Source organism: Copadichromis virginalis, linkage group LG6 (genome assembly GCF_057382275.1).
Source record: "Copadichromis virginalis isolate Kocher_CV1m ecotype Utaka linkage group LG6, C_Virginalis_male_GT1.1, whole genome shotgun sequence".
NCBI lineage: Eukaryota > Metazoa > Chordata > Actinopteri > Cichliformes > Cichlidae > Copadichromis > Copadichromis virginalis.
Genome location: NC_140623.1, coordinates 37,086,454 through 37,111,861, shown reverse-complemented (window position 1 = coordinate 37,111,861; position 25,408 = coordinate 37,086,454). Strand labels below are relative to the sequence as shown.

Here is a 25,408-nt window from a genome sequence, read left to right as displayed (position 1 = left end):
CTGATATGATAGAGAAAATCTTGGCTGTGCGTATTAGTCTGATTGTGTATGTGTGTGCATGCATGCAAACGTGCATTTGTGTATGTTTGATATGTGTGTTATCTCATTAGGTTGAAAAATGGTAGTAACACATACACACGCTTAGTTCATCCCTGAGGCACAGCACATCTCTCTGTCTCCTACTCTTCTCTCTTGCTCTCTTTCCATCTCCATATACACCCTATTTCAGCATGTGGTTCATCTCCCCTGACTTAAGCTGCTCTTCCGTAAGACTGGTCTGAACATGTGTATTGCACATTCCCTAAAATTTACTTAAACACACACAAACGGACACACGAGAAAAACAGAGAAAAGTCGCATTAGCTCATAAGGCAATGGGTAACCGCTGAGCTAGACAGCACATGTTGACTACCTTAGAAGAGAAAATCTACTTAACTTTGCCAATGCAAATTGAGTCAGAGTCAGGATGCCTGTAATGCAACATACAGCATAAAACATTACTTAAAGGTGCACACATTTATTTACATCTCTCCTTGCAAGACTTCAAGATTCCTTCCTCAGGCCTTAAAATATTAATATTTTAAGCATTATTTTCTTGCTAATAACAACAGAGGTACTGAAATGCAGAATAAAAGATCCAGAATTAAAGAAAAATGCTAAAATATTAATTTTACAACTTCAATTAGACTTCTCTGCAGAACTTGGTTAAAGTTTGTTGCTCCTTGTATTAGTTTAGCTTAACTTAGCTAGATAAAATGTCTGCAATTAATTTTCTTGTATGCCACATTTTTACACTAAAAACAGAATCATGTTTCAAATTGTCTGAGTTACACTATAGTATGATTCCAATTAGAGTCATTGCAACCAAAATACCTACCAGCCTGCACAAGATTGCCAATTCTGGTTTGAGGATAAAAGTGTTATATACCATTAGCCATAATGAGCCCTCAGTCAGCTTCCTTTCTTTCTTTCTTGTTTCTTTTTTTCAGAAAAAAGAAAGAGGCAAGCATTTCAATTAGTCAGAGAAAAATGTTAATGCGAAAGCTGTAAGAACCCGATATATTGTGTTTGTATTATATATGTATGTTTATCTTGTTTGGTTATTTATTATTTATTTAATTATGGAAGTACCTTTATCCTGAATCCCTAAATCTGATGTGTGGCGACTGCACCATGCATAGAACCTATTGTCAGATTAAATCTGTTATCCACTATCGTTGACTAGACTACATATGGTTGTAGTTAGTGTGTGTTATTTCTGGCTCAAGAAAAAGAAAACAATTTTGTTTGTAGAAAAACATTACTTTCTGTAAATACCAGCTATTTCTCCAAATGAACTTGAACTAAGATGAATCATGCAGCACTGGTACAAAAATGATCACAGTTATTTATTCATCTATTCATGTTTAGATATACACAGTTAATTTCTTTGTTGGATCACAGATTCATTTGGCATGTCCTCTAAAGTCCCATAAATAGTGGACATCAAACCCAGCCAAACAGGATATGACCTGACTAATTTGAATAACATTTCAAATTATCAGCCATCCTGCCAACTTTAAACTGTAAATCTCTATTCATGAAAATAAATTGCATAAAAGATAAAAAACAGTTTTAGATTTATTTCACATTTTCTTTTTTATTATACAGCTTCTGCAATCCCTAACTAATTAATTTTGTGTTTACTTTTTTTTTTTTTACCAGTAAATAAATTTAAAAAATATATAATTCCCTTCAGTATGGTTATCTGTTAAAACAGTTACCAGAGCTACAGGATGGTGTACTTGTTCTCAGTATGTTCATGGATGCCTGTCGCTGGGATCATGTTAACATGATGATTGATGATGCTTTGCATCGGTTATGAACGCCATGCTGCCAGTGGTGCACTTTGCCCCATAGCAGAACTAAGTGCCAGAGCATGACCTCTACCACATGCTTCCTGTAGAGGACCTCAGCCAAAGCTGGCATTCTGTCCACCACGGGTACATGTTAGATCCATTAACTTTCCCAAACAAGCAAGAAAACCCAACTAACTCTCTTACATACACACACATATTTTTGGCAAAGCGAAAGTATTTTGCACAGCAGTGCATTCTGACTGATTCTGCTTGGGGAAAAAAAGCTTTTTATACTACAAGAAGTGCATAAAATCATTTCTGGGCAGCCATTGTTGGGAATTTTAGCGGGTTACAGTGAAGGTCCCTCTTACAAAGATACAACGTAAAAAGCTGGCTCAATTTTTTTTCTCAACCTTCATTGCTTTTCAGATATAATATACTGTATGCTGGAAGTGAATTGCATACAGTGTAATAAAAATGCATTCGCTCACCCTGACTGGTTTATCAGCTTCCTTCATCTCGTACGTACAGTGGGGCAAAAAAGTATTTAGTCAGCCACCGATTGTGCAAGTTCCCCCACTTAAAATGATGACAGAGGTCAGTAATTTGCACCAGAGGTACACTTCAACTGTGAGAGTCAGAATGTGAAAAAAACATCCATGAATTCACATGGTAGGATTTGTAAAGAATTTATTCGTAAATTAGGGTGGAAAATAAGTATTTGGTCACCTCAAACAAAGAAAATCTCTGGCTCTCACAGACCTGTAACGTCTTCTGTAAGAAGCTTTTCTGTCCCCCACTCGTTACCTGTATGAATGGCACCTGTTTGAACTCATCGTCTGTATAAAAGACACCTGTCCACAGCCTCAAACAGTCAGACTCCAAACTCCGCCATGGCCAAGACCAAAGAGCTTTCGAAGGACACCAGGAAAAGTATTGTAGACCTGCACCAGACTGGGAAGAGTGAATCTACAATAGGCAAGCAGCTTGGTGTGAAAAAATCAACTGTGGGAGCAATCATCAGAAAATGGAAGACATACAAGACCACTGATAATCTCCCTCGATCTGGGGCTCCACGCAAGATCTCATCCCGTGGGGTCAAAATGATCATGAGAACGGTGAGCAAAGATCCCAGAACCACACGGGGGGACCTGGTGAATGACCTGCAGAGAGCTGGGACCAAAGTAACAAAGGTCACCATCAGTAACACACTACAACGGCAGGGAATCAAGTCCCGCAGTGCCAGACGTGTTCCGCTGCTGAAGCCAGTGCATGTCCAGGCCCGTCTGAAGTTTGCCAGAGAGCACATGGATGATACAGCAGAGGATTGGGAGAATGTCATGTGGTCAGATGAAACCAAAGTAGAACTTTTTGGTATAAACTCAACTCGTCGTGTTTGGAGGAAGAAGAATAGTGAGTTGCATCCCAAGAACACCATACCTACTGTGAAGCATGGGGGTGGAAACATCATGCTATGGGGCTGTTTTTCTGCCAAGGGGACAGGACGACTGATCCGTGTTAAGGACAGAATGAATGGGGCCATGTATCGTGAGATTTTGAGCCAAAACCTCCTTCCATCAGTGAGAACTTTGAAGATGAAACGAGGCTGGGTCTTCCAACATGACAATGATCCAAAACACACCGCCCGGGCAACAAAGGAGTGGCTCCATAAGAAGCATTTGAAAGTCCTGGAGTGGCCTAGCCAGTCTCCAGACCTCAACCCCATAGAAAATCTGTGGCGGGAGTTGAAAGTCCGTGTTGCTCGGCGACAGCCCCAAAACATCACTGCTCTCGAGAAGATCTGCATGGAGGAATGGGCCAAAATACCAGCTACTGTGTGTGCAAACCTGGTAAAGACCTATAGTAAACGTTTGACCTCTGTTATTGCCAACAAAGGTTATGTTACAAAGTATTGAGTTGTATTTTTGTTATTGACCAAATACTTATTTTCCACCCTGATTTACGAATAAATTCTTTACAAATCCTACCATGTGGATTCATGGATTTTTTTTTCACATTCTGTCTCTCACAGTTGAAGTGTACCTCTGGTGCAAATTACTGACCTCTGTCATCATTTTAAGTGGGGAAACTTGCACAATCGGTGGCTGACTAAATACTTTTTTGCCCCACTTTATGTTTCACTAAATTCATTTATGTCATATACAACAAAATATTCCGAAAAGAGACATTTCACCTTCACATTGGAAGCACAGCACTACTTAATTACTGTAACTTACTGGTTAATGTGTTTACTTAATTTTATAATACAAATGTAATCAGAGGTGGAGAAAAGAGATGTGTAAAAGAGATATAAGAGGTGTGTGAACAGGGATGAGTAGACATGCACATATAGTAACTGGTAATGTTTCACAAATGCAAAAGGAGGAAAAAAAACAAGGTAGATGGTATGTGTTCAGACAGGAGGAGAAATGATGATCATCAAATGATGAAATGTTTCCGCCATGGCTCCCACACACATCAGCAGCCTATTTGTATCACTTAGGGCACGAAGCGCAAAAACAGAAAATACGCCTCTTCAAACACATTAAGTTAACTCACTGCAGCACTGGGGCAGGGGCCAGACACAGGCTGTGTCTGTCACACACACTGCCTCTCCACACCTTACTGATCTGATAACAGCAAGCAGAGACATTATATTCAACATAATATACTGCAACAAAACATCTGCAATAAAAAGCAGCAGTGCAAATGGTAACTGTCACCATTCACCCCTGACTGCTTTAAGGGGAAAATAGTGATTTAAACCTGAGAGAACTTTAACTGCCAGTTTATGAGGTTCTGCCTGACTTCTCATGTGCTATTGCAGTTAGGGTTAGGGTTTTCTTGCTTTGCGGTGCCATTTAAATATACTTTATCAGAACATGTCTGATCAGAAGTGAAATATTGCCATTAAGTAAAATCACTTTCTCATGGTTGTAATTACAGAAACTCCTGAACAGAAGTTTAAGTTAAATGTTTATTTTTTCTTCATTTAGAAACCGCAGTCTTTCAATTTAGTTTTAATCATGTGTAATTCCCTCCAACTACGACATGCGATACATGGTTTTCTCATGTATCGCCAACAGCAACATGTGACCTCCTAACCTCCTTTAATAACCTCTTTTCTCCCAATCAGTTCTGTTATGAGCCAAGATTATGCACTAAGAATAACTGTGAATATGCACTGTACTCGTAGTGTTACTATGAGAGCATTTGTTAAGAATAGAATGGAAAAGGATTGAAGGAGTAAATGAGATTATATACCCCATTCACCCTGAAATCAGATTAAGAGCATTTTATTTATATGTTTTATTTTTTTACACACTACACACATATACATGCATTTCCATACTTCTGGATTAAGTTGGAGAGAAGAGAAAGTGGTTGATACGTGAAATAAATGAACATGGATGTAATTATTATTATTTCTATTTTTATTATTCCTTGGTTATAGACAAGGTGAAGTGTAGATTTTAACATAAAAACATCCATGGTTGATTGCCACATCTGTAAGACAATGAGGACGGCTGGTAACACATTTGTGTTACCAGCCATTGTCAGCAATGATGGACAGCACAGCTTGATGTCGGGTAAGCCTTGTGTTCTCACTGGGTTCAATTTGTTTTAATACTGCTGAGAACTGCCATTTGAATGGAAAATGCATGATTACAGAGATCAGATTAGACTTACTAGGTCATGCAGGTTATTCAAAAGCAAACTACTTCATGAAACATCCACGACAGCAGTGACTTTCAGATCATTGGCTAGAGGCTGGCTTTCCTCATATTCAGGATGCAGTAAGTACTTTTGACTTTTTGCATTCTAAATAATAGAGATGCATTAAGACATTATATTGCATTGCATTTTATTATTGTAAGAAACAATAGTTATTCAAAATACTCAGGTTAGCTTGTATTTATTTAGCTGCAAGTTGCAAAACATTTTATCATAGAACTGTTTAGGACCATATACATACACCTCACTGGAGATGTTAGGTGTGTGGTCTTTATATTGAACTACACTATTAAGCCCACAGAGGTGTGTTCCAGATTACCTGAGACCAACAGTGCCACCAAACAGAGAAAACATTACTCACCAAAACTGTGCAAGCATCCAGTACAACCAAAGTGGCCTGTTCCAGGACAATTTCAGGTAAAGGTTATGGCACTGTGTCTGTCACCTTGGTCTGCTGGCAAATGGAAGGTTGGGGTCCATGTGTTTGTGGTGTGATACAGTGGGGTGCAATTCCAGCCACCTACAGCTGTCTGTATGTGTGCAGTGAAGCCTGAGATTAGATTTGACCAATTTGAACATGTTATCACACTGCTGAGCAGCATTTGGTGTCTGTGTGTTTGTGTGTGTGCTAAGCTGCTGAAAGTCCTGACTAATATCATAGGCAGTAAGGAGATTGGATACTGTCTGACTTTGTTTATTTCCTCCATTCCTTCCTCTTGGGAAATGAGGAAGGCTGCTGAACCATACTGTCTGATGAATGTTTGTTACATGTTCACATATCTGAGTTTAGTTTAACTTATCAGCTCAGGGTGCAGAGAAGGTTCTGGCTCAATTTTGTGTAGTAATCTGAAGCCTGAGCCTAGAAATACTATTCCTAAAACAGGGAATCTTTGAATTTTGCATTGCATCGAACATGAGTTTTGAAATGTCAAAAAATGTCATTTCTTATCTTAAAAAAAAATCTATCAATACTGGCATATGTAAATCAACATGTGGTTCTGGATGTCTCTATTGAAGCTAGGAGCTTGACACAGCAGCAAGTTAATTACTGTATTTTCCGCATTATGAGGCATACTTAAAATCCTTTAATTTTCTCAAAAATCAATAGTGTGCCTTATAACACTGTGCGCCTTTGTGTATGAATTCTGGTTGTGCTTACTGACCTCAAGCCGATTTTATGTGGTCACGGCGCTCAAAAATCTGTCAAAAAATGTTTTAGTACGACTTTGGTAAGCTATGTAGCTGCACTGCTTGATGGATTGTCAGAGCATTACGGCTACCATAGTCAGGAGCGGAGTAATCTGGGTCCAAAACTCTTTCCACTTCAGGTCCCAAAATTAAAACGAACACTGCGGCATCAATGAGAGGTAAAAACTGTCTAAATTCTTTCATCTTTAACAAAATTAGCAAGATTTGAAGTTAGAAGTTAGAAGTTAGCAGGAAGTTAGCTCCCTAGTTTCCACCTAAACTTGATATGGTATGTTCTAAATGAGAGATTTCTGAAAAAAAATAAAACTTACAGCTCTGCTATCACTTCCAACATACATGAAGACAGAAAACTAAACAACAGTGACTTTTGTAAGGTTACTGAAGTTGGACTAGCTGGTATTTAATGATGTGCTATGTCAGTGGTTCCCAAACTTTTTTCGCTGCGCACCCCTTTGTTTTACAGAAAAATGTTCGCGCACCCCCCCCCTCGCGCGCGCACACACACACGCACGCTCTAACACATCCTCCAACCACACACACCCATATTTTGCTCAATTGTGGTTTATTTCACACCTCAAACATTTAGTAAACAATTAAGCAAATACAAGTAATCTGCAGGTAGTAAGAAAATAAACTACTAACTCTTTACGCTACACGGGTATTTTTTGAAAACGCAGCTGTTTCGTCCACACGTAAACGGCGTTTCGAATCACCGAAAACGGAGATTTTTTAAAACTAATTTTTTGCGTTTAGGTGTGGATGAGGAATACAGTTCGTCTCGCACCGTCAAAGGTATGTGCCTTTTTTCACGTCAGCTGTGCACCACGTTATTGCTTACATGAGTGGAATTGCAGAATGGCAGATAGTCAGATTAACAGTATTTTGTCTCTATCTTCAGGTTTTACATGCTTACATATAAACACGCAGTTACTGTCCCTCAATTTAGAAAGGCAGAGGCATCACGGTGTAATTATTTTACATGTAGTTGTTTTTTTCCTGTGTAATAATATTCAACATTGCTATCAATACATTTTTCAAAAAAAAATGCCTCTCTGTGCAAAATGGGTTTAAAAACATAAACAGCTGTGGGATACTGTTTGTCCATGATTTAGACAGGGGGAACAAATCGTGGCAGGATCAGCCTGATATTATTTGTACCCCACTGTAACTTTACTGTATAAAGAGCTAACATCTCCAAAATGTCAGGAGTAGTTTAGTCATTACAAGAAGTGTTTGTGAACTAAAAATCACGAATGTGGGATGCTGTTTGTCCGTGATTTGGAGAGCCCAGCTTGTGCTCCCAATGAAGGGAAAACCAATTCTGCAGGGGAGACCTACCTTGGCACTTGTGCAGGTGAAACCAAAGGGAAGATATGCTTCACCATATTTTCTAGTCTTTGGCTTAGAATGAAGTTGGTTTGGAAACATATTCAGCGATGCTTCATCTCCTGCTTTGCGTTTGTGTGGGCGCCCAATGGTTGTTTTGTTTTTTTCCCCTTTTCATGCTGCGCCCCCCCCTGCAATGGCTCTGCGCCCCCCATAGGGGGCGGGCCCCACACTTTCGGAAGGTCTGTGCTATGTGATCGCTAATGACACAGCTAGGATAATGTAATGTTAGCATAACATAAACACAGTGAAGCTGGAGGATGAATGCTAACTTTTTTCGACTCGATAAAAGTTAACATGAGGGTTCCCAATGGTTAGGAACAAATGCAATCACATGGCAGGATGCTGTAAACGAACCAAACTTCAGTTAGGAGAACAACTGAGATAACCCATCCACAATACGAGGTTAGTCATTAATATACTGCAACAACATGGGAATAGAGCAGCTGCAAGAGAATTCAACATTAATGAATTAATGGTAAGGAAATGGAGGAAGTAAGAAGAATGAGTTGAGTAAAATTTGACTTATCTGACTGTTTTGTTTCCCTTAATGCGTCTTATAATCTGCATTATATGTATGAAAACAGACCCGTTAATCTATAGTGCGCCTTATAATCCAAAAAATATGGTACATTTAGATTTGTTCACAGCTTAACCTTTATGCTATGCTGAATGACTCTTGACTTCATGGATCTTACTGCACATGTGAAGCTTCATGATCTCACTGTCATGAAGAAGACATATGCAGTTAGGGTCATACATATTTGGACAATAATAGAATTATTGCAATATTGTCTGTATGACATCACGGTCCAGCAATCAAGCAATTCAAGTCATGCAGTCAAGATGATTGTAGTGCAGACTTTTATGTTTAATTTAAATGATTTAACGAAGATATTAATTGTTTACATTAACTGTTTACAGACATTTTTAAAGAAATTCTCCTATTTTCAGAGGCTAAAAATAATTATAAAATTAACAAAGTTTTTTAGTTTTGATAATTGTGTTTAATGCTAGACTAGGGCTGCCACAAACGATTATTTTGATAGTCGACTAGTCACAGATTATTTTTGCGATTAGTCGACTAATCAGAGCATGCATCTGCTCTTATATAACTATCATTAGCTTACAGCTTTAAGTGTTTAAGGTATGTGCTAATTAAAAATAAAGGCAAGATGATAGTTTATTAAATTTTAATGAAATTTGCAGATTGTTTCGGTGAAGTTTAATAAACTCCTTGCTATCTAAAATATAACAGGACACCGGAGTATATTCTCGAGCATTTCACACTTCTGATAATCAGTTGTCTGCTTGACGTTTATTCAGCTGTGTAAAAACTATAACTTTAATCTCAGCCAAACCGATTTACTCAGGAATAAATAAAATACTAAAAAAAAAGCCAAACAATAACATTTTAAGTTATAACATATGTAGTGACTTACATATCATGTTTAACCCGAGTAGCGAAAGACGGCCGTGGGTTTGAAAACGATTTGCCCGGAGTCCGGGGTTCTCACCGGCTCTAGTCAGCTTTGCCCCCGGCTAGCTATCGAGGTAGTGGGGAACAGACGTTTGAGTGCTTTTCAAAATATGTGGTGTCTTGATAAACTGAGCAGATATTTGAGGTTTGCACAGCTACATTCTCGCTTGAAAATATGTTAAACGTTTATTTTGTGACCCAGAAAGAATAATAAGAGTAATATTAAAACTAACTAGCTACCGCCATTGTTGGAAACTGAGCTGGGCTGCGCTATGAATTCTGGGACAGAGCTACTTCTTTTTCTTCTTCGGGGTTTAACGGCAGCTGGCATCCTTATACATGCAGTGCTGCCATCTTCTGTTTCAGTACGTTATTACACTCTTAAATCCTACTTACTACTACTTATTCCTGCATCTTTTGTGATCTTACAAAAGCTTCAAACGACGCGTCGACTATTAAATTAGTCGTCGACGATTTTGATAGTCGACATAATCATGACTAGTCGACTAATCGTGGCAGCTCTATACTAGACAATGAAGCCTGGAAAATCATCCATTGCTGTGTTACCTTCCTTGTTGGCCTCTGCTAGGCCTTTACTGTAGTTGGCTTCAGTTGCTATTTGTTTGTGGGTCACTCTGCTTCATCATGATTGACTGATATTGTTGTATGCTTTCGATCATGAGGTGTTCTTTCCCTTCTCCATACTTCCCCCAGTCTCAATACTTAGATGTTTGTCTTCTGTGGTCTTTCTTGCCCTTGGCTGTTAATGAGCTACCCAGTGCATGGCTTTTTAAGAATATACCCAGTTTTGCTGTTTTGTCTGATAGATAAGATTTATTTTTCAGGGTAATGATAGCCTTTTTCAGTTGCATCAGCATCTGTCTGGACCTTATTTTAAAAGCACCAACGAAGGGCTACAAAAGTTTAGTATTTGGAATTACCACCTGATTTAAATCTCTGCTTAAATTAAAGCTGAAAGTCTGCACATTAATCACATCTTGGTTTTCTGTTTTTTTAAATCGACTGTTATGGTATACAGAACCCATTATTGGTTGCATTGTTCAAATACTTATGAACCTGATTGTGTGTATATTTTTCTAAATTTTGAACTCTTTTGTTAGAGCTTATTGTGAGAAAAAAAATAATATATTATTCTGTCAGTGAAATATGACATTTTATAAAACTGTGTGAACAATACCATAGAAGTCACTTGTGATTAGGCAGGCATATTAGATGACAAGCTGTCATTTCACTGACTCTTCAGATTGCAAAAAACAACCTAGTAATGACCACTTCCAGTCGGTTCCAGAATTCATCATGACTGATTGAAAATTCTGGTGGTAACATTTTAATCAAACTATATAATTTCATGAATTGTAGCATGTCAGCAAGTGAAATGCCAATAATTATTAGTCACTCCTTTATTTTTCTCAAAATAGTGATGTACACTGAGCATTTATGTACATTATTCAACGTAGAATGACTCTGAATGATACTGAGGCACAGACTACAAAGAATAAGACACTCAAGTTGACCAAAATACAACATTGTCAGTTTAAAAACCATTAAAAGCAACAGACAAATTCAAAAGCATTGCAAAAAGTAAACTGCCACATCCTCATTTTTAGCTATACTTGTCAAAATCATTCAGCAGAATTAAACCTTTAAAAAACTGCAATTCGAGCCTTTAGTGTGTGGGTGAACTTCAATATATTGAATTGTAAATTGCATTGTCTTTTACATTAAACAATTCTTGACATGGTTTTATTTCTTCTAATGCAACCTTTCAATTCATGCCTCATATGAACTATTGCATCTGTATGTTCCAACACGTTGGTAGGTGAGATGGAGCACATTTGTGATACCTTCCCACTTCTATCTGCATGGACATTTGCAGGCATTTCCAATAAATCCCAATAAATGTTTTGTTATCAGATCATCTATGATTGGATTCATATTTAAGCAAATACTGTACAATTTGGAATATGCTAGGACCGTGCACAATTAGAACACTGACCAATATTTAATGGAATTGTTCAACTTGGTAAAAAATGGATTTGTTTCTCTGAGTTAGACAGAAATATGTCAGTCAAGTAAGTTACCATCAGCATGTAGGTAGCTTAAGATAACTCCAGAGCACTGACTATAGCTCCTTTATTACACAGATGTGAAAGTGGTATTCATCTTTTGATCTGTTTGAAACAAATGTCTGCCTGTTCATTTAAAGATTATAAGACTACTCCGTGTTATTTTTAAAAGCATATTTGTGACATTTAAAGCAAGTAAAAACATCAAATCCCTGGTCACAGAAAAGTAGATTTTTGAATGCAGCTTAAGTTCGCACAAAAGAATTGGCAATAAAGCAACACTGTACATTTCATTGGCTTCACCTTTTGCTTCATGTCTATTATGACTGGACATAACAAACTGTTTACAGTGCTTTAGTGGCATAAAAGGTCGACAGCAGTTGGAAGCTGTTTGTCTGTACGTAGTGCATTGATTAACTGTAACAGCATGAATTCCATTTCAGTGAGTATTTCTGCAATCGCTGTGTGGTATACTGTATGGTGTTGCTTCATTCTTCTTTAGTTTCCCCACTTAACACCATTTAAAATATCCAATAGCTTGGTGGAAAAAGGCTGTGAATTTATGTGGGTTTTTAAAATGGGAATTCACTCATGTCTTTTGCCCCCTGGAATCAGAGGACAGTCAGGGGGCGAAAAGAGACAAAGTTGAACAAAAATCTGTTCTATCAAGTCACCCAGTAATTCTTGTTACATGTTGTCACTAGAGATTAGGGAAGAAAAGTGTTTGCCTTTCACTGAGCATTAGAGAGTAAAATACAAAGCACTCACCACTACAAAAGAGTACTAAATGCACATCTCAGAATAGATTTCAAAATATTCTCTTTCTGTATTGTGAGTTTCTGTGTGAGAATACAAAAACATGTCTAGCTCACACAAATAAACAAAGATGAATTTACTACCCAAGGAAAAATTGCACTGTAAGTGAGTGTGAGTGATTTACAAATAGTGCATCATATGCTAACAAAACTATACTGTATTAACACAAGGGATGGATGTAATGAAGTGACACTTTAATAAACTGCCCTGAAAAGTTAAGTTTTCAGTCACAGAAAAGTTCCGGTAGTATTAATTTGTCGCTTTAATGTCATTTCAAAACAGTAATGTTGACTGAGTATTTTTTCCAGTGTCTGGTAAATCATTCCTATAGTTTAAATGAACTGCCACTGACAGACTGGGTTGCTGTGGAGAAGCAGAGATTGGTAAGATTTGGCCTGTAAGGCAGGGTTAGCAGAGGTATATTAACATTTTGGTGCCTACGTATTCTGTGTTCTTCTGTCTGCAGTAAATAAACCTTATAAAGGGCAGGCGATGTATTGCAGGTTTTCTTGATTGCTTAAACACTATAACCAATCTTTTGAACTAAAATTTCAAAACCATAATGCTATTTTTCAAAAAGCACACCCATTTCCTTGAACTATAAACACTATTCCCCTGCTTTAACACATGAGTCAGATGTGGGGAACTGTTACTGCAAAACTCTACACACAAATCCCTACATTTTTCAGTGCTTATACCATGTGGCCATTTAGAAAGCGCTTGCATTCAATAATGTTAACTTAAGTCAGCACAGCTTGAGCTCAATTAGCACACAATTAACCAAGTGGAAACACTACGAGTCAAAATTTATCACACACCAATCGGAAACTCATTCAGGTTTGAAACAATGGATTCAAAGAGATGCAAAGGAAGAGGTTGAGGAGGAAAAGGAGGTCTAGGACACCAAGGAGGAGGTGGAGGAACATAATTGGCCATTGGGCTATTGTAAATGTACCTGGTCAGCGTGGAGGGAATGTCACTCTGTGCGCAGCCATCAGCCAACGAGGGGTACTCCACCGCCATGCCATTCTAGGACCCTATAACACTATGCTTCTCCTTGCTTTTCTTGATGGTCTAAGACAACATATGTTCCAGCGGGACTACAGTGAACCAGCACAGCCAGAGCAGCCTCACTATGCTGTTGTTTGGTGTAATGTCAGCTTCCATCACACTGCTCTGGTTCATGACTGGTTTACCAATAACCCAAGGTTTTCTAACATCTTTCTGCCTGCATACTCTCCCTTTCTAAACCCGATGGAGGAGTTATTTTCGGCGTGGCAGTAGAAAGTGTATGACAGAGAACCTTATGTCCGTGTTCACCTCCTCCGGGTCGTGGAAGAAGCCTGCCTATACATATCAGTAGATGCATGCCAGCGGTGGATCAGGCATGTGAGAGGATTTTACCCCTGCTGCCTGGCCAGGGTCAATATAGCCTGTGATGTGGATGAGATTCCCGGACCTGACCCAGATCACAGACAGGATGCTGCAGGTGGAATAATGTTTTTGCTGTGTGTTGTACTGTATGGTACATGAATAAAAATGTGCCACTGTATTAGGGCTGGGCGATATGACCCAAAATTCATATCTCGATATTTTTTAGCTGGATGGCGATATAAGATATATATCTCAATATTTTTTTTAAAGTTTTAAGTTTTAAGTTAAGAACAAAAAGAGAGTTCTAGTCACACTGTGTCCCAGATGTCACACGGGCACTTTTATTTACATACAGCGTAGATGTACATGAAGAAATTACTCAAAAATAAATTATCAGCATTTATTAAATAATCATGGTCCATAAATAAAAGAAAACAATGTTGTTTTTGTGCATAACAAAAAGCTCACAATTGTGCAATCAAAATGTAAACTAATAGACGCTGAGCATAGTAACAAAGAGACAGATTTCACAGCTGCACCACGTCTCTGAACAGGTGCCATTTGTGGTCCTTATACACACACAGTACGTATCACTCCGCGAGGCTCCTCCTCGGTAGCCGTAATCCTCCGACAATCCATCAAGTGGTGCAGCTCCGTAGCTTAGCAAAGTCATATTAAAACATTTTTTGACAGATTGCTGAGCGCTGTGTACCACATAAAATCGGTTCGCGTCAGTAAGCACAACCAGAATTCATACATAAGGCGCACTGTCGGTTTTTGAGAAAATGAAAGGATTTTAGGCCGTGCAGCTCCTCCGGGCTGCATGTCGTTAGCGCGGTTAGCTCGTTAGCGTGGTTAGCTCGCTAACACGTTGACACCGTCCAGCCCCACGCACGGGGCGATCCGAGGTAACTCGCTAACGGAGATTTTCCGCTTTCATCTTGTCATTGCCTGCAGGTGAAGCTATGGGGGAGGGGGAGTTGTGTTCAGTGAAGGAGAGGCGAGGCCGAGTGACGTTGCGTAGAGACAAAAGTGGACGAAAGAGAGGCAAACCTGCGGCTCCATAAGTATAATTATAACGTAACATAGACTATATGATATAAACGATATTGTCACATCTTATATCTCGTATGAAAATATATCGATATTTTTCAAAAACTCGATATATCGCCCAGCCCTACACTGTATGTACATTGGATCTTTTGTTTTCATGATGTGAAAAGGTTTTTGAGGGGAAGAACCACAAGCAACATAACTTGACAGTTTTTGAAATATTGTTTTCAATTTATTGCACCAATGTGTAAGACTATGTTGTAGTGTGTGTGTTTTTGAGGCCTTGTGTCTGATGTCTGTGGACAAAGTTTGGTTTTTCAGCAAGAGTGAATGGTTTTGAGTGTAGAGCTTAATTTTGACCTGAAAATACAATTTTCGGGAAATTGAGTGAGACGTTATGGATTTGTGTTTACTGTTTTGAGAATACGAGCCATAGTTTCAAGAAAAGTGTTTAAGCAATCGAGAAAGACTGTAATATATATTAGACTAATAGCTCCATTTGTAAAAGGAAGAGTAATAATGAAGGTATAAAGAAATTATTTGGCTTTCTTTGTTGTAATGAATCAGATACAGTTGTAAGTCAGGCTGTGGGAAATTATAATGGGCATTTTCACCTTGAGGGGACAACTATATAAATAAAATTGAGTTGAATTGAAATTTTAAATCAAATTTCAGTTAGCGAGGGAAAATGGTATATTTATCTAAAATGAAAATACTCAGTAGTTTCACACCTCAGATTAGTGAAATGTATAATTTCAGTAGATCTCAGTGAATTTGCTAACTCATTAAAAAATCAATTTCAGCTTAACCAGATTGCACTGTAAAATGTGGATTTATTTATAAAATACAAAGAACAAATGCATTACAAGAATACACCTGTAAAACCCTGTACTATATATGTAACTGCTGAAGTTGTTTAGGTAAGACATCTCTAGAAAACGGAGTGAAGACAGGATGTGTAAATTCTAAAATTAAGAGAAAAGAAAAGCTGTAAGGGAAAGAGTGAATTCTGATGAGACGTGACGCTCAAATGGTGGCAAGTAAATGATGTGGTGCAGCAGGGATACAGAAGAAAAGTGCATCAGTCTGACTTTCTACATCATTAACTACTACATGTTGCTTCAACTTCCTATGTACCTGTATGTATGTTGTAAGCTAAAGAGGAACCTTCACAGGGAAAAAACACATTACCCCAGCTATATACCAACAAACGTGTAATGAGAGGGGTAAAGGCTGGGTACTGATCTATGGTGATATCAATTCTAAATTAACTTGAGCTTGTGTGTCTTCACATAAAAGTACAAGAGAGGCTTGTGTGGTGCAGGTCTAATTGTGTCAGAATTTCTACTGTTAGTTTTTATCTGTCAGTGATGATAGAGAGCAGCCTTACGTAAAGTCTTTTGACACGGCTTCAATGAAATTGGGAGCTGACATGAGAATAGTGAAGGTGCAGATGATGGAGAACAGCGAGAAGGCCACCAGGCATAACCGGTCCACGACTGCAGCTGCAAATTTCCACTCGCTGCAGATTGCCTCCCCCTCGTCCTGCTCTCTGAAGCGATTCGCAATGTACTGCACTTCTTCCAAAATCCGGCAAATTTCGGGAATCTGCTCCAAAAGCAAAGTCCGTGTCTGGTCTGAGTGGATGTCAAGCTGGGAGGTACCGTTATGATGATTCCCTCCACCTCCATTTCCACCACCGCACACAATCACACCTGAATCAACACTAGGTGGAAACACAGGGTTGTCTGTGCCCATTGAGTGGTAGCTAAAGTATAGGTTCATGTTTCCATTGGTTGTTGTTGCCTGAGTGGATGGCTGCCCTGGTATGGTGCTCATCTGAATGCTGGTGGTGCTAGTGTGGTGAGCAGGAGAATGGGAGTACTTATAAGTTGGAGGACTGCTTGAGCTCACTGGAGTTTTGCTTTCCTCTCCAGGCTTCTTCATACGGAGGAACCAAGCGCACCAGTTGAGAAGAAAGACTCGGACCTGAAAGAAAGAAATAAGAAAGATAAAGATTTAGCTGGAGGAAAGAAGGTGGAAAGATTGGATTGATATGTTAATTTACACTGGAAAGTGTTCCTTAGACTACCATGACCTGGATGACAGAGAATCTACATAGACAGTTTAATTGACACTTACCAAAAAAATAGTCTAAAATCTTCTAAAATGACTAAAGCTAGCAACAGAATTGAAACAACAGTTGGTATGATTTCATCCTGAAAATTTCTATTTCTCGCATTTATTTGGTGGCCTACCAAAAAGGCAAAGCTTCTTAAGAGAATGAGAGCAGGACTAAAAGGAAAAAAATCAAAAGATAATAGAAGGATACATCAGAAATGACTTGTTCACAGCCACTCTTAAAATGTTGCCTCAAGTGGTAAAGGGTTTAAGAAAAGTTTTGCAGAGTATAGTTTTAAAAAGTACCTTTAATCATTGTGTAAGATCTTGGTGTCATGTCCTTACACAAACAAACTCGAAAATAAAATGGACTTATACTGGCTCAGCGGCTGTACCTCTATGCATTATGTTAGAGCAGTGGTTGTCAGGTGAAAAATATGATGTGAAACTAAGGAGAGTCAATTTTTTTTTTTATGGTTTTTTTTTTTTACTAAACAAAGAAGGATCTGTTATTGTTATTGTGCTAATGATGCGTACCCTTTTTGTTGCAAGAACTAACCTTTTTCAACTTCTAAAGAGGGGCACATCAAAGCTTGGAAACAGTTTTAGAGAGGTGGTTATTGAAATAATACTGTAATTAAATTGTCTCTTTTTTCCCCTTATTGAACTCACCCATTTAGGCATTTTTCCTCCGTGGGGGTCATGGTGGTGGAATTGCAGAACCAGAACAGTTACCACCACCGACAATCCCACAATCATCATGGTGCTAGCAAAATACTGAGCTGAAGAAGAATACGAACAAATCAGTATATTGCAATTTCAATAAAGGACACATGGCTTGTTAGTAGATATTGTAGTCTGTTAATGAATGATTTATTTATTTAAATATATAAGTGAAATGGTCATTTTAAAATTATTAGATTAGAAAGCATCATCACTGTCACCAAGTAAGGTAGCTGGTTGATTATTCAGTGAAGAAATTATCCCTGTCAACAAATCTAAGGTCATAACACCCCAGGGGCGGTTAAGAGGATGACTAACATCTTTTTTGTTAATGTAAAATGTAGCCAAAAGACATAACAGCCTTGGAGGCACTGGAAGACACACAGGGACATAAAAATGCATATCCTTTCCATGTAGGAAAGCATGTTTTTCAAACACATTCTGATGCAGCTGTGATGTCAGCGATTAAGTAGAAAGGCGGGCTAATGAAATTATACGTTTCCGTGTCACAATATAATTGGAATTGTATGATAACCTCTGATAGTAAATGTCAAAGACATTTTTGTCTTTTATCTATTATCTCTGATATACAGTATCTGTAGTGTGTTAAACATCTACTCTAAAAGGCGTGTTTTCTCTTGGCTTTGTTTTACATCACTGAGCTGCCAGATGATGCAGGGCAGCAGCCCTATCTGCAGCTTCTCCTCCCTTCTTAAAGTCTGCTGCCTTGTCTTCCCCTGTCTGCATCAGTATGGTCTTATGCAACACAACTGTTTATCTCCTACACTGAATATAATCTTCACATACTGCATCAGCAAGCAAACACCCACCCCACACTCTTTAGAACCCGCCCACAGCCACAACATATCAGTCCATCTGTGCAAAGAATGTTTTCTGCTACAGACTGCCCTGTGATGTGAGTATGAGGCATAACGATCTATTTTGACACTCTAACCTATTGTAGCCAACTGTCTCCTGGGTAAATTATTCTTTTCATCCAGCAACTTTCCATGGTTTTCTCTCTGAACAGTAAATTGAGAAAATAAAATCTCCATACTGACCCACTACCCTCACTGTGGCACTTTATACCTTTTCCACCTTTTGGGCAAGTCATGATATATTATAATTTTCTTACCTATTTATTGTAAAAACAATTCCATCAATTAAAAATAAACTAAAAATAGCACACATTTTAGCTCTTGGATGTTTGAAAATGGAAATATTAGATTGTGATTTAAATAACATTTTCTAGTGTTGGCATCCATAACCAATTTAGAATCACCAATTAACATCCATGTCTTTAGGTGGACACCAGAGTACAGTCTCTATGCACTACTGTGTAAATGGACTTGGTTAACTGATTATCAACAATTGCAATTGCTTCTATTAAAGCAGAAGTTTTAGCAGTTGACTCAGCAAATGAAGTGGTATGATAAGACCCTAAAAGAACTCCCCATAAACCTTGCAAATAAGATTTCTTCACAATTATTTTAGAGACTAGTGAAGTCATATAGAAAACCAATCAGTGCTTCAAGTTATTGCTGCTAAATGTTGTTCTACAAGCCACTGAATCGAGGGATGTGCATACTCAGACTGCATAGGTTCCTGTGAAAACCTTCACAATTCACAATTGCTTTAATGTTGTTTTTAAACCAACAATTAAATAATTACCAATAAAAGCATTACGAGGAGCTGAATATTGTCTTACCAATTAGAGGAACTGAGTCTGAAGTGGCAGGCATGATCTCTGCTACCAGTAACATGAACACTGTCAGAGACAGCAGTACCGTTATGCCTAAAAAGGGCAGACACATATTAGATACATTATTTCATCAAACATCTCTATTGCTGTTAAATTGTGACTTGAGAGAACTCAAAATAAATGCAGCTGGTTGTCTTCAAAACAGGTGACAAAAGCTATGAATTTATTTTTGGAATATTTACTATCTTATCCACCGTCAAAGGAGCACTGTCTCATTTCTATTTAGTGCAGCCCTGTCTCACGGAATGGCATTTTGAAACAAGCTGGCATTTTCAGGTCCACATGATTATCTTTCCTGCGTTAACAGTGGTGCTTTTGTTCATCTGCTAAGGAACAGAATTCAAAGCAAATGCTTATTCAAAGCAATAATGTCAGCGCTAGCATAAAGCAAAGACAAATAAATGGGTAAGCAATTGCAGTCTGGTGGGCAGAGATGACCAAAGTAGGGGAGAAAGGCACATTTTTGTCTACATGTATGAATATAATCATGAATCATTGTCCCTCTGCGTGAAACTGTGTATCTGTGTCTTTGTGTGCAAGGATGGCCTGATGTGTATGTGATCCTCTGTACCCAGTGAGATCTTTTCTCCAGAGTCAGCAGGGAGCAGAAAGACCAACAGTGCCAGACCAGAGATGAGCACACAGGGGATGAGCAGGTTTAAGCCATAATAAAGAGTCCTGCGGCGCATAGTGACTGTGAACGTCACATCGGGGTAGGGCTCCTTGCAGCAGTCATAATACAGCTCATTACGCTTTGCTGGTACACCTGGGAGACATATTAAGGGGTAAAAAGGTGTCAGTTTAGAGGTCAAAAACACAGAATTATGAAATAATGGTCCAGTTCTTTCTTCTGCTTGACTGAATATTTTTTTATAAACAGTAAAATAAGCCAATAATGCACATTTCTTCATACTTCATGTATGGCCTTGTTAACAAAAAGGCATTAGTTAAAATGTAAATAAATACAGGCAAAATACTTGTAGAAGTATAATGTTTTACATTTTATGGAAAGCCAACTTGTACTTTTTATAGAAGATGTTGGAAACTTATGAATATGATAATAGTACTTTTTTCTTCTTCTTTCAATTTCTGTATTTCATAAATTTGTAGACTTTAACCAATCAGATTAATATTATTTTGTCCAGACTGGAATTTAGTTAATCATGTTGGGAAGCAGCTTGCTTTGAAAAAAACAAAAACAAAAGAAAATCAACTTGTGCCTAATAATCTCAAATCCATTCCACCTGTTTGTTTAGCAGGAAGTTATAATCAGTATAAAGAATTGCTCATACAGTAGAGACTGAAATAGAAGTTGCAAGTTCATGGCTTTAAAATGACAGCCATTTGTTGAGAGCAGTAATTGGCTTTTGAATCTGTTTGCTGACCAGCTGGCCATCTTTTCCTCCTGTTATTGGAATTTGTTTGATCAAAACCAGCTTGATAACTTTCAAATATAAACTATTAAAATTTATGAATACTTCCACATCTATTTTACAGACAAACAACAGTTCCTGTTCCTTACAGCATATTTGAAAGGCACCTTTTGTACACAGTACTAGTTCAACGTATCAAAACAAGTAAGGGTAGACAAAAAATTAAATGAAAACAGTAAAATGACATTAAAAAGCAGTCACTAAAGTTTATTTTATGTTCAAGTTCATTTCATGGTGACTAAAAAGTGAAAATATAGAATATATATCTGAACAGTAACTCTGTTTTTGTAAAAAACAAATAAACAAAAACTAAAAGGAGCGTGTATTTATCTTTAGCTGTAATTTAAATAGTTTCAAATAAAATTATCTTTGGAGATTGTGGAAAGTTAGCTGTAGCTGCAATGCATTGTGCCATGATCATTGGTTGTATTATATGCCGAGCAAGAGTAAAGGACTGCCACACAATGTTAAAACCTGCAAATGTTAGTAAATGCTTCAGATTACCCAGCTACATCTCCAAAAAGCAGTCATCTGCCATGTTCAACACTATAGTTTTATCTTTGTTGTTGGCATAGATATATTTTGATTTTTAAAAGGTCAGTAACAGAAATCAACATCACATTGGCCTGGCCATAGTCAGAAAAACTACAAGTACAAGAACAATTGTATAGCTAAATGATCAGTAACAATAGCAGATCTATTTCATATGTATAATCATTTTAAGGTGGAATGCAGACAATGTTAGCTTGTCCTCTGGATTAATATCATCAATCAAGGACCTCTGTGTGAGTATGTGTGACTGCCAGGCAGTCATGTGTAGCTTACAATCAACAATCAGTGATGAATAAAAGTCAACCCACAAGAGTGCTGCCTGTGTATGGTTTACCCAGCATTATACACCTCTAATAGCAATTAATTGATTGTGAAAATGACACAATCAACAATACAGTCAAAATGCACAACTTTTTTCAAGTCAGTAACAGAAAACACTTGATATTATCACTGCGTGTGTGAGCCTTACTTCCTATAGGAATTCAGTTTAAATTGATTGCTCGGATTCAATTTCATTTCATTTAAAACTCTTGTCACCCGCTTGCCGAAGAGAAATAGCCTTTGTTAGTTTCTATTAATTTGATGGATTGTAGACCTGCAGATGTGTGTGTGTGTGTGTGTGTGTGTGTGTGTGTGTGTGTGTGTGTGTGTGCGTGCGCGTGCGCTCACTTGTATGGGGTCATGTCCTCCATTCCCTTTAGGGACTTTAACCTGACAGAACACTAACCCATGGGAACGTGTGTCACCCTAGAGACTTAAAAGTGCAGTCCCGAAGGGTCCAGACTGCTTTTTGGGGATAAGAGTTGGTTTTAGGGTAAAGGTTATAAATAGGTGAAGGGTGGGGGTGAGGCATTCAGTTGTGATAGTTCAGATTAGGTTAATGGGCTCAGGAATGGCTTAATTTAATGAGTTACCCCCTGAGACAGTGAAACAATGCGTGTCTGCTTGCTTTTGAGTGTGTGTTTGCACTCTTGCATGAACATGGGGATGTTCTAAGGCACCAGGACAGTGTGTGTTCTTGGCCAGCTAGCTGCCTGGCTGTGCCTGAATTAAGTGAACCATCCCTAGGCCAGCTGTCACCACACACACTCACAACCCCCCATCTATTCCCCCAGCCAGCTGGGTGCACCAACTCTGTGTGTTAGTCAGTTTGTGTCTGGAAATTATTCCATTGGCCTCCGATTAACACCCAAACCTGGATGAGTTCTTTATTTCCATATGGAGACACAAGCAGTGGAATATATACGGTAAAAATATTGATAGGATGAGGGATAAAGTTAGGAGGATGATTTTAAACGGCACTTTGATGGGCAACTTTCCATGTTTTTTGATATGCTTTATCCATTTGAGTCATCAACCCTAACCCTAACTGTAGGCAAAATGCTGGAGTCATTTCCTAGATGCTTCTGAAAGGCTTGAAGGTATGAACTGAGAGAGTTCTTTTTAACTACTTCTGATGGATTTTATTTTTAGCTTTGCTAGCCTACCTGTTGTGATCAGTATTTGAAATTAGCATCACCTGTATTGTACAGAAATGCTGTCAGAAACAGAATTTGTTGAAGATTTATTTAGTACTATAGTAAATAGAAGCTGCATTATTCACACCATCTAAAGACCCCTTCGTTGTGGACTGATTGACTAAGAGAGTGGCATCTTACAAAGAAAGAAACACAGCTGAAACACCTGCTGTGTGTGACACTGATTGGATGTTTCACATAGTTAATGCTGAATCTCAGTGAGAGTCTTATCAGGGTCTTTCTTATTCAGCATCTATGCATGACATTTTGTTTTCGTTCTTACCAACAAGGTCCCACTCCCCATTGGGTATATATGTAGAGACATCGACTTCCATCATCTGGAGATCCAGCAACCAACCATTGTGGGTCCAGGAACCAAATTTCAGGTCACACTTCTGAATATCAAACGGGAACCACCGAACGTCGATGTAGCAGGTACTCTTCAAGATACCTGCAGATAAATTACTTTTAGAAACCAATCAGTTTTTTTATGTAAATATTTATTTTTAAAATAATAAAAAGTTACTTCTACATGACAATTTTTACTTAAACATACTTTAAATAAATGCTTCTCTGATACTAAAATCTAGTATATTCCAAGCCATTTATTATAGGCACTGATATCCTTTTAGAATACAAATAAACATCAGCTTTGCGATTCAAAAAATACTGATCTAGAAACAGATCAAGAGCTTTAGTTAGTGTTATATCAAACATTAGATGGGGTGGGGGGGGGGGAGTATTTGAGTTCAGTGGCCATGGCATCTTTGCTGATGCCAGGCAGGGTAGTTTGAGTGAGTCTGAAATTGCTGATCTCCTGAGATTTTCACCAGAACAATCTCCAGAGTTTACAAAAATTGCTCAGTGAGCAGCAGTTCTGCAAACAGAAAAGTGCATGTAAAAGACTAAAAGAGAATGGTGACACTAGTTAAAGCTGACAGAAAGATGATGGTAAGCCCTTTAGAAAGCATAATAAGTGGAAGACCATGACGCGCTCTTCTCCTGTCAGCCAAGAAGACAATGCTGAGGCTAGAGCTAGCTTGTGTTAATAATCCAAGTTGGTTGTAGTGGTATAACAGTTTTCTCTGCAAACTTGAACTTGTATGTCTGCATGCTATAGTCTGAATATTTTTGCTGACCATATATTTCTTATACCCATAATTTACCATCTTCCAATGGCTGTTGCAGTAAAACAATGCAAGACAGCAATCCAATTCTGTCTTTGTGAACAAGAAAGTGAGTTCAGTGATCTTCCATGGCCCCCCGAGTCACTAGATCTATATCAAATGGAACAACTTTGGTATGTGGAGGAAGTGGAAACAGTCTCTAATGTTCAGTGATTGTAAAATGACATTGTCTTGGGAATCTGAATAGAGATTGTTCACCAGAACAGTGAGGTGAGAATGAGAAGGGTGTTGATGGCAGTGATAACAGTAATGATGATGTTGAGATAATGATGTCCCTAAGATGATGACAATTTGGATTTAGCATGTTGGGAGTAGTGTGGGACGGTAGTGTAAGAATATAGAAATATCTGGGATGTCTCACCTGGTGGAATGTACTGACAAGCTCCTGAAGCATTGACCAGCACATTTGTATGGAACGTGGCATCAAACCTCTCATCAGCACTATAGGGGGACAAGAGTAGTTAAATGGGGCATTTTATCATAACAATTAAATGGAAGAGAAAAACACACAGAAAGAAGAGAATAGAAGTTATTAAGCTGAGTCAGAGTCAACTACAAAAGTAAAGATAGACAAAAAAACATCAAGTGGTAAATGAAGGTGACAGAAGGCAGAGACAAGGGGGATTAGTGAAGATCCAGACAGAGTGTGTTTAATTTTGCTCATCATGTTAAATAAACACGGTCGTCTGTTACCAAGACGTCCTTCAAGCAGACCAGGGATTATCTATTTCGCATGCTCAAAATCTCTGGAACACAAAAACTGATTAATGTTTCTTTCAGAGAGTAAAAATAACCAGAAGAGTATCTGAGAAGTCAGTTGAAGAATACTTTTGCTTTGTTAGGCTGATTTGATTGTGTCATGCTGAAATTGTATCTATTGAGCTTCTGACAACACACATGCTAATAATAAAGTCTTCTACACTGACAGTTTAATATACCAACAACTAATTAACATCTAACAGTCAAATTAAACCATGCCACTGTTAGATAGTGAGCTACCACTGACTCATATTATGTTGAGATTAGTATGTGACATTAACTTCATTCATTGTAGGTGTCTTAACAATTATGGTTGCAATGTGGGATAAAATTAACAATGCCCCAGTCATACAGCTCTACAGACTGGTCAGGACCC

The 25,408-nt window shown here is 38.2% G+C and overlaps 1 protein-coding gene across 1 annotated transcript in view; it reads right to left on the bottom strand.

Annotated features, from left to right (window-relative positions):
* Positions 1-11,065: 11,065 nt before the first annotated feature.
* LOC146708410 (neuronal acetylcholine receptor subunit alpha-7-like) overlaps positions 11,066-25,408 on the bottom strand; it is a 48,830-nt gene continuing 34,487 nt past the window's right edge. The window contains exons 5-10 of the mRNA XM_085460288.1: positions 24,635-24,714; positions 23,370-23,537; positions 20,156-20,350; positions 19,531-19,617; positions 17,772-17,881; positions 11,066-16,967 (exon numbers count right to left, since the gene is read on the bottom strand). Coding sequence (XP_085316414.1) covers positions 16,365-16,967; positions 17,772-17,881; positions 19,531-19,617; positions 20,156-20,350; positions 23,370-23,537; positions 24,635-24,714 — 1,243 coding nt within the window. The 3' untranslated portion in view covers positions 11,066-16,364. The remainder of the gene's footprint in view (positions 16,968-17,771; positions 17,882-19,530; positions 19,618-20,155; positions 20,351-23,369; positions 23,538-24,634; positions 24,715-25,408) is intronic.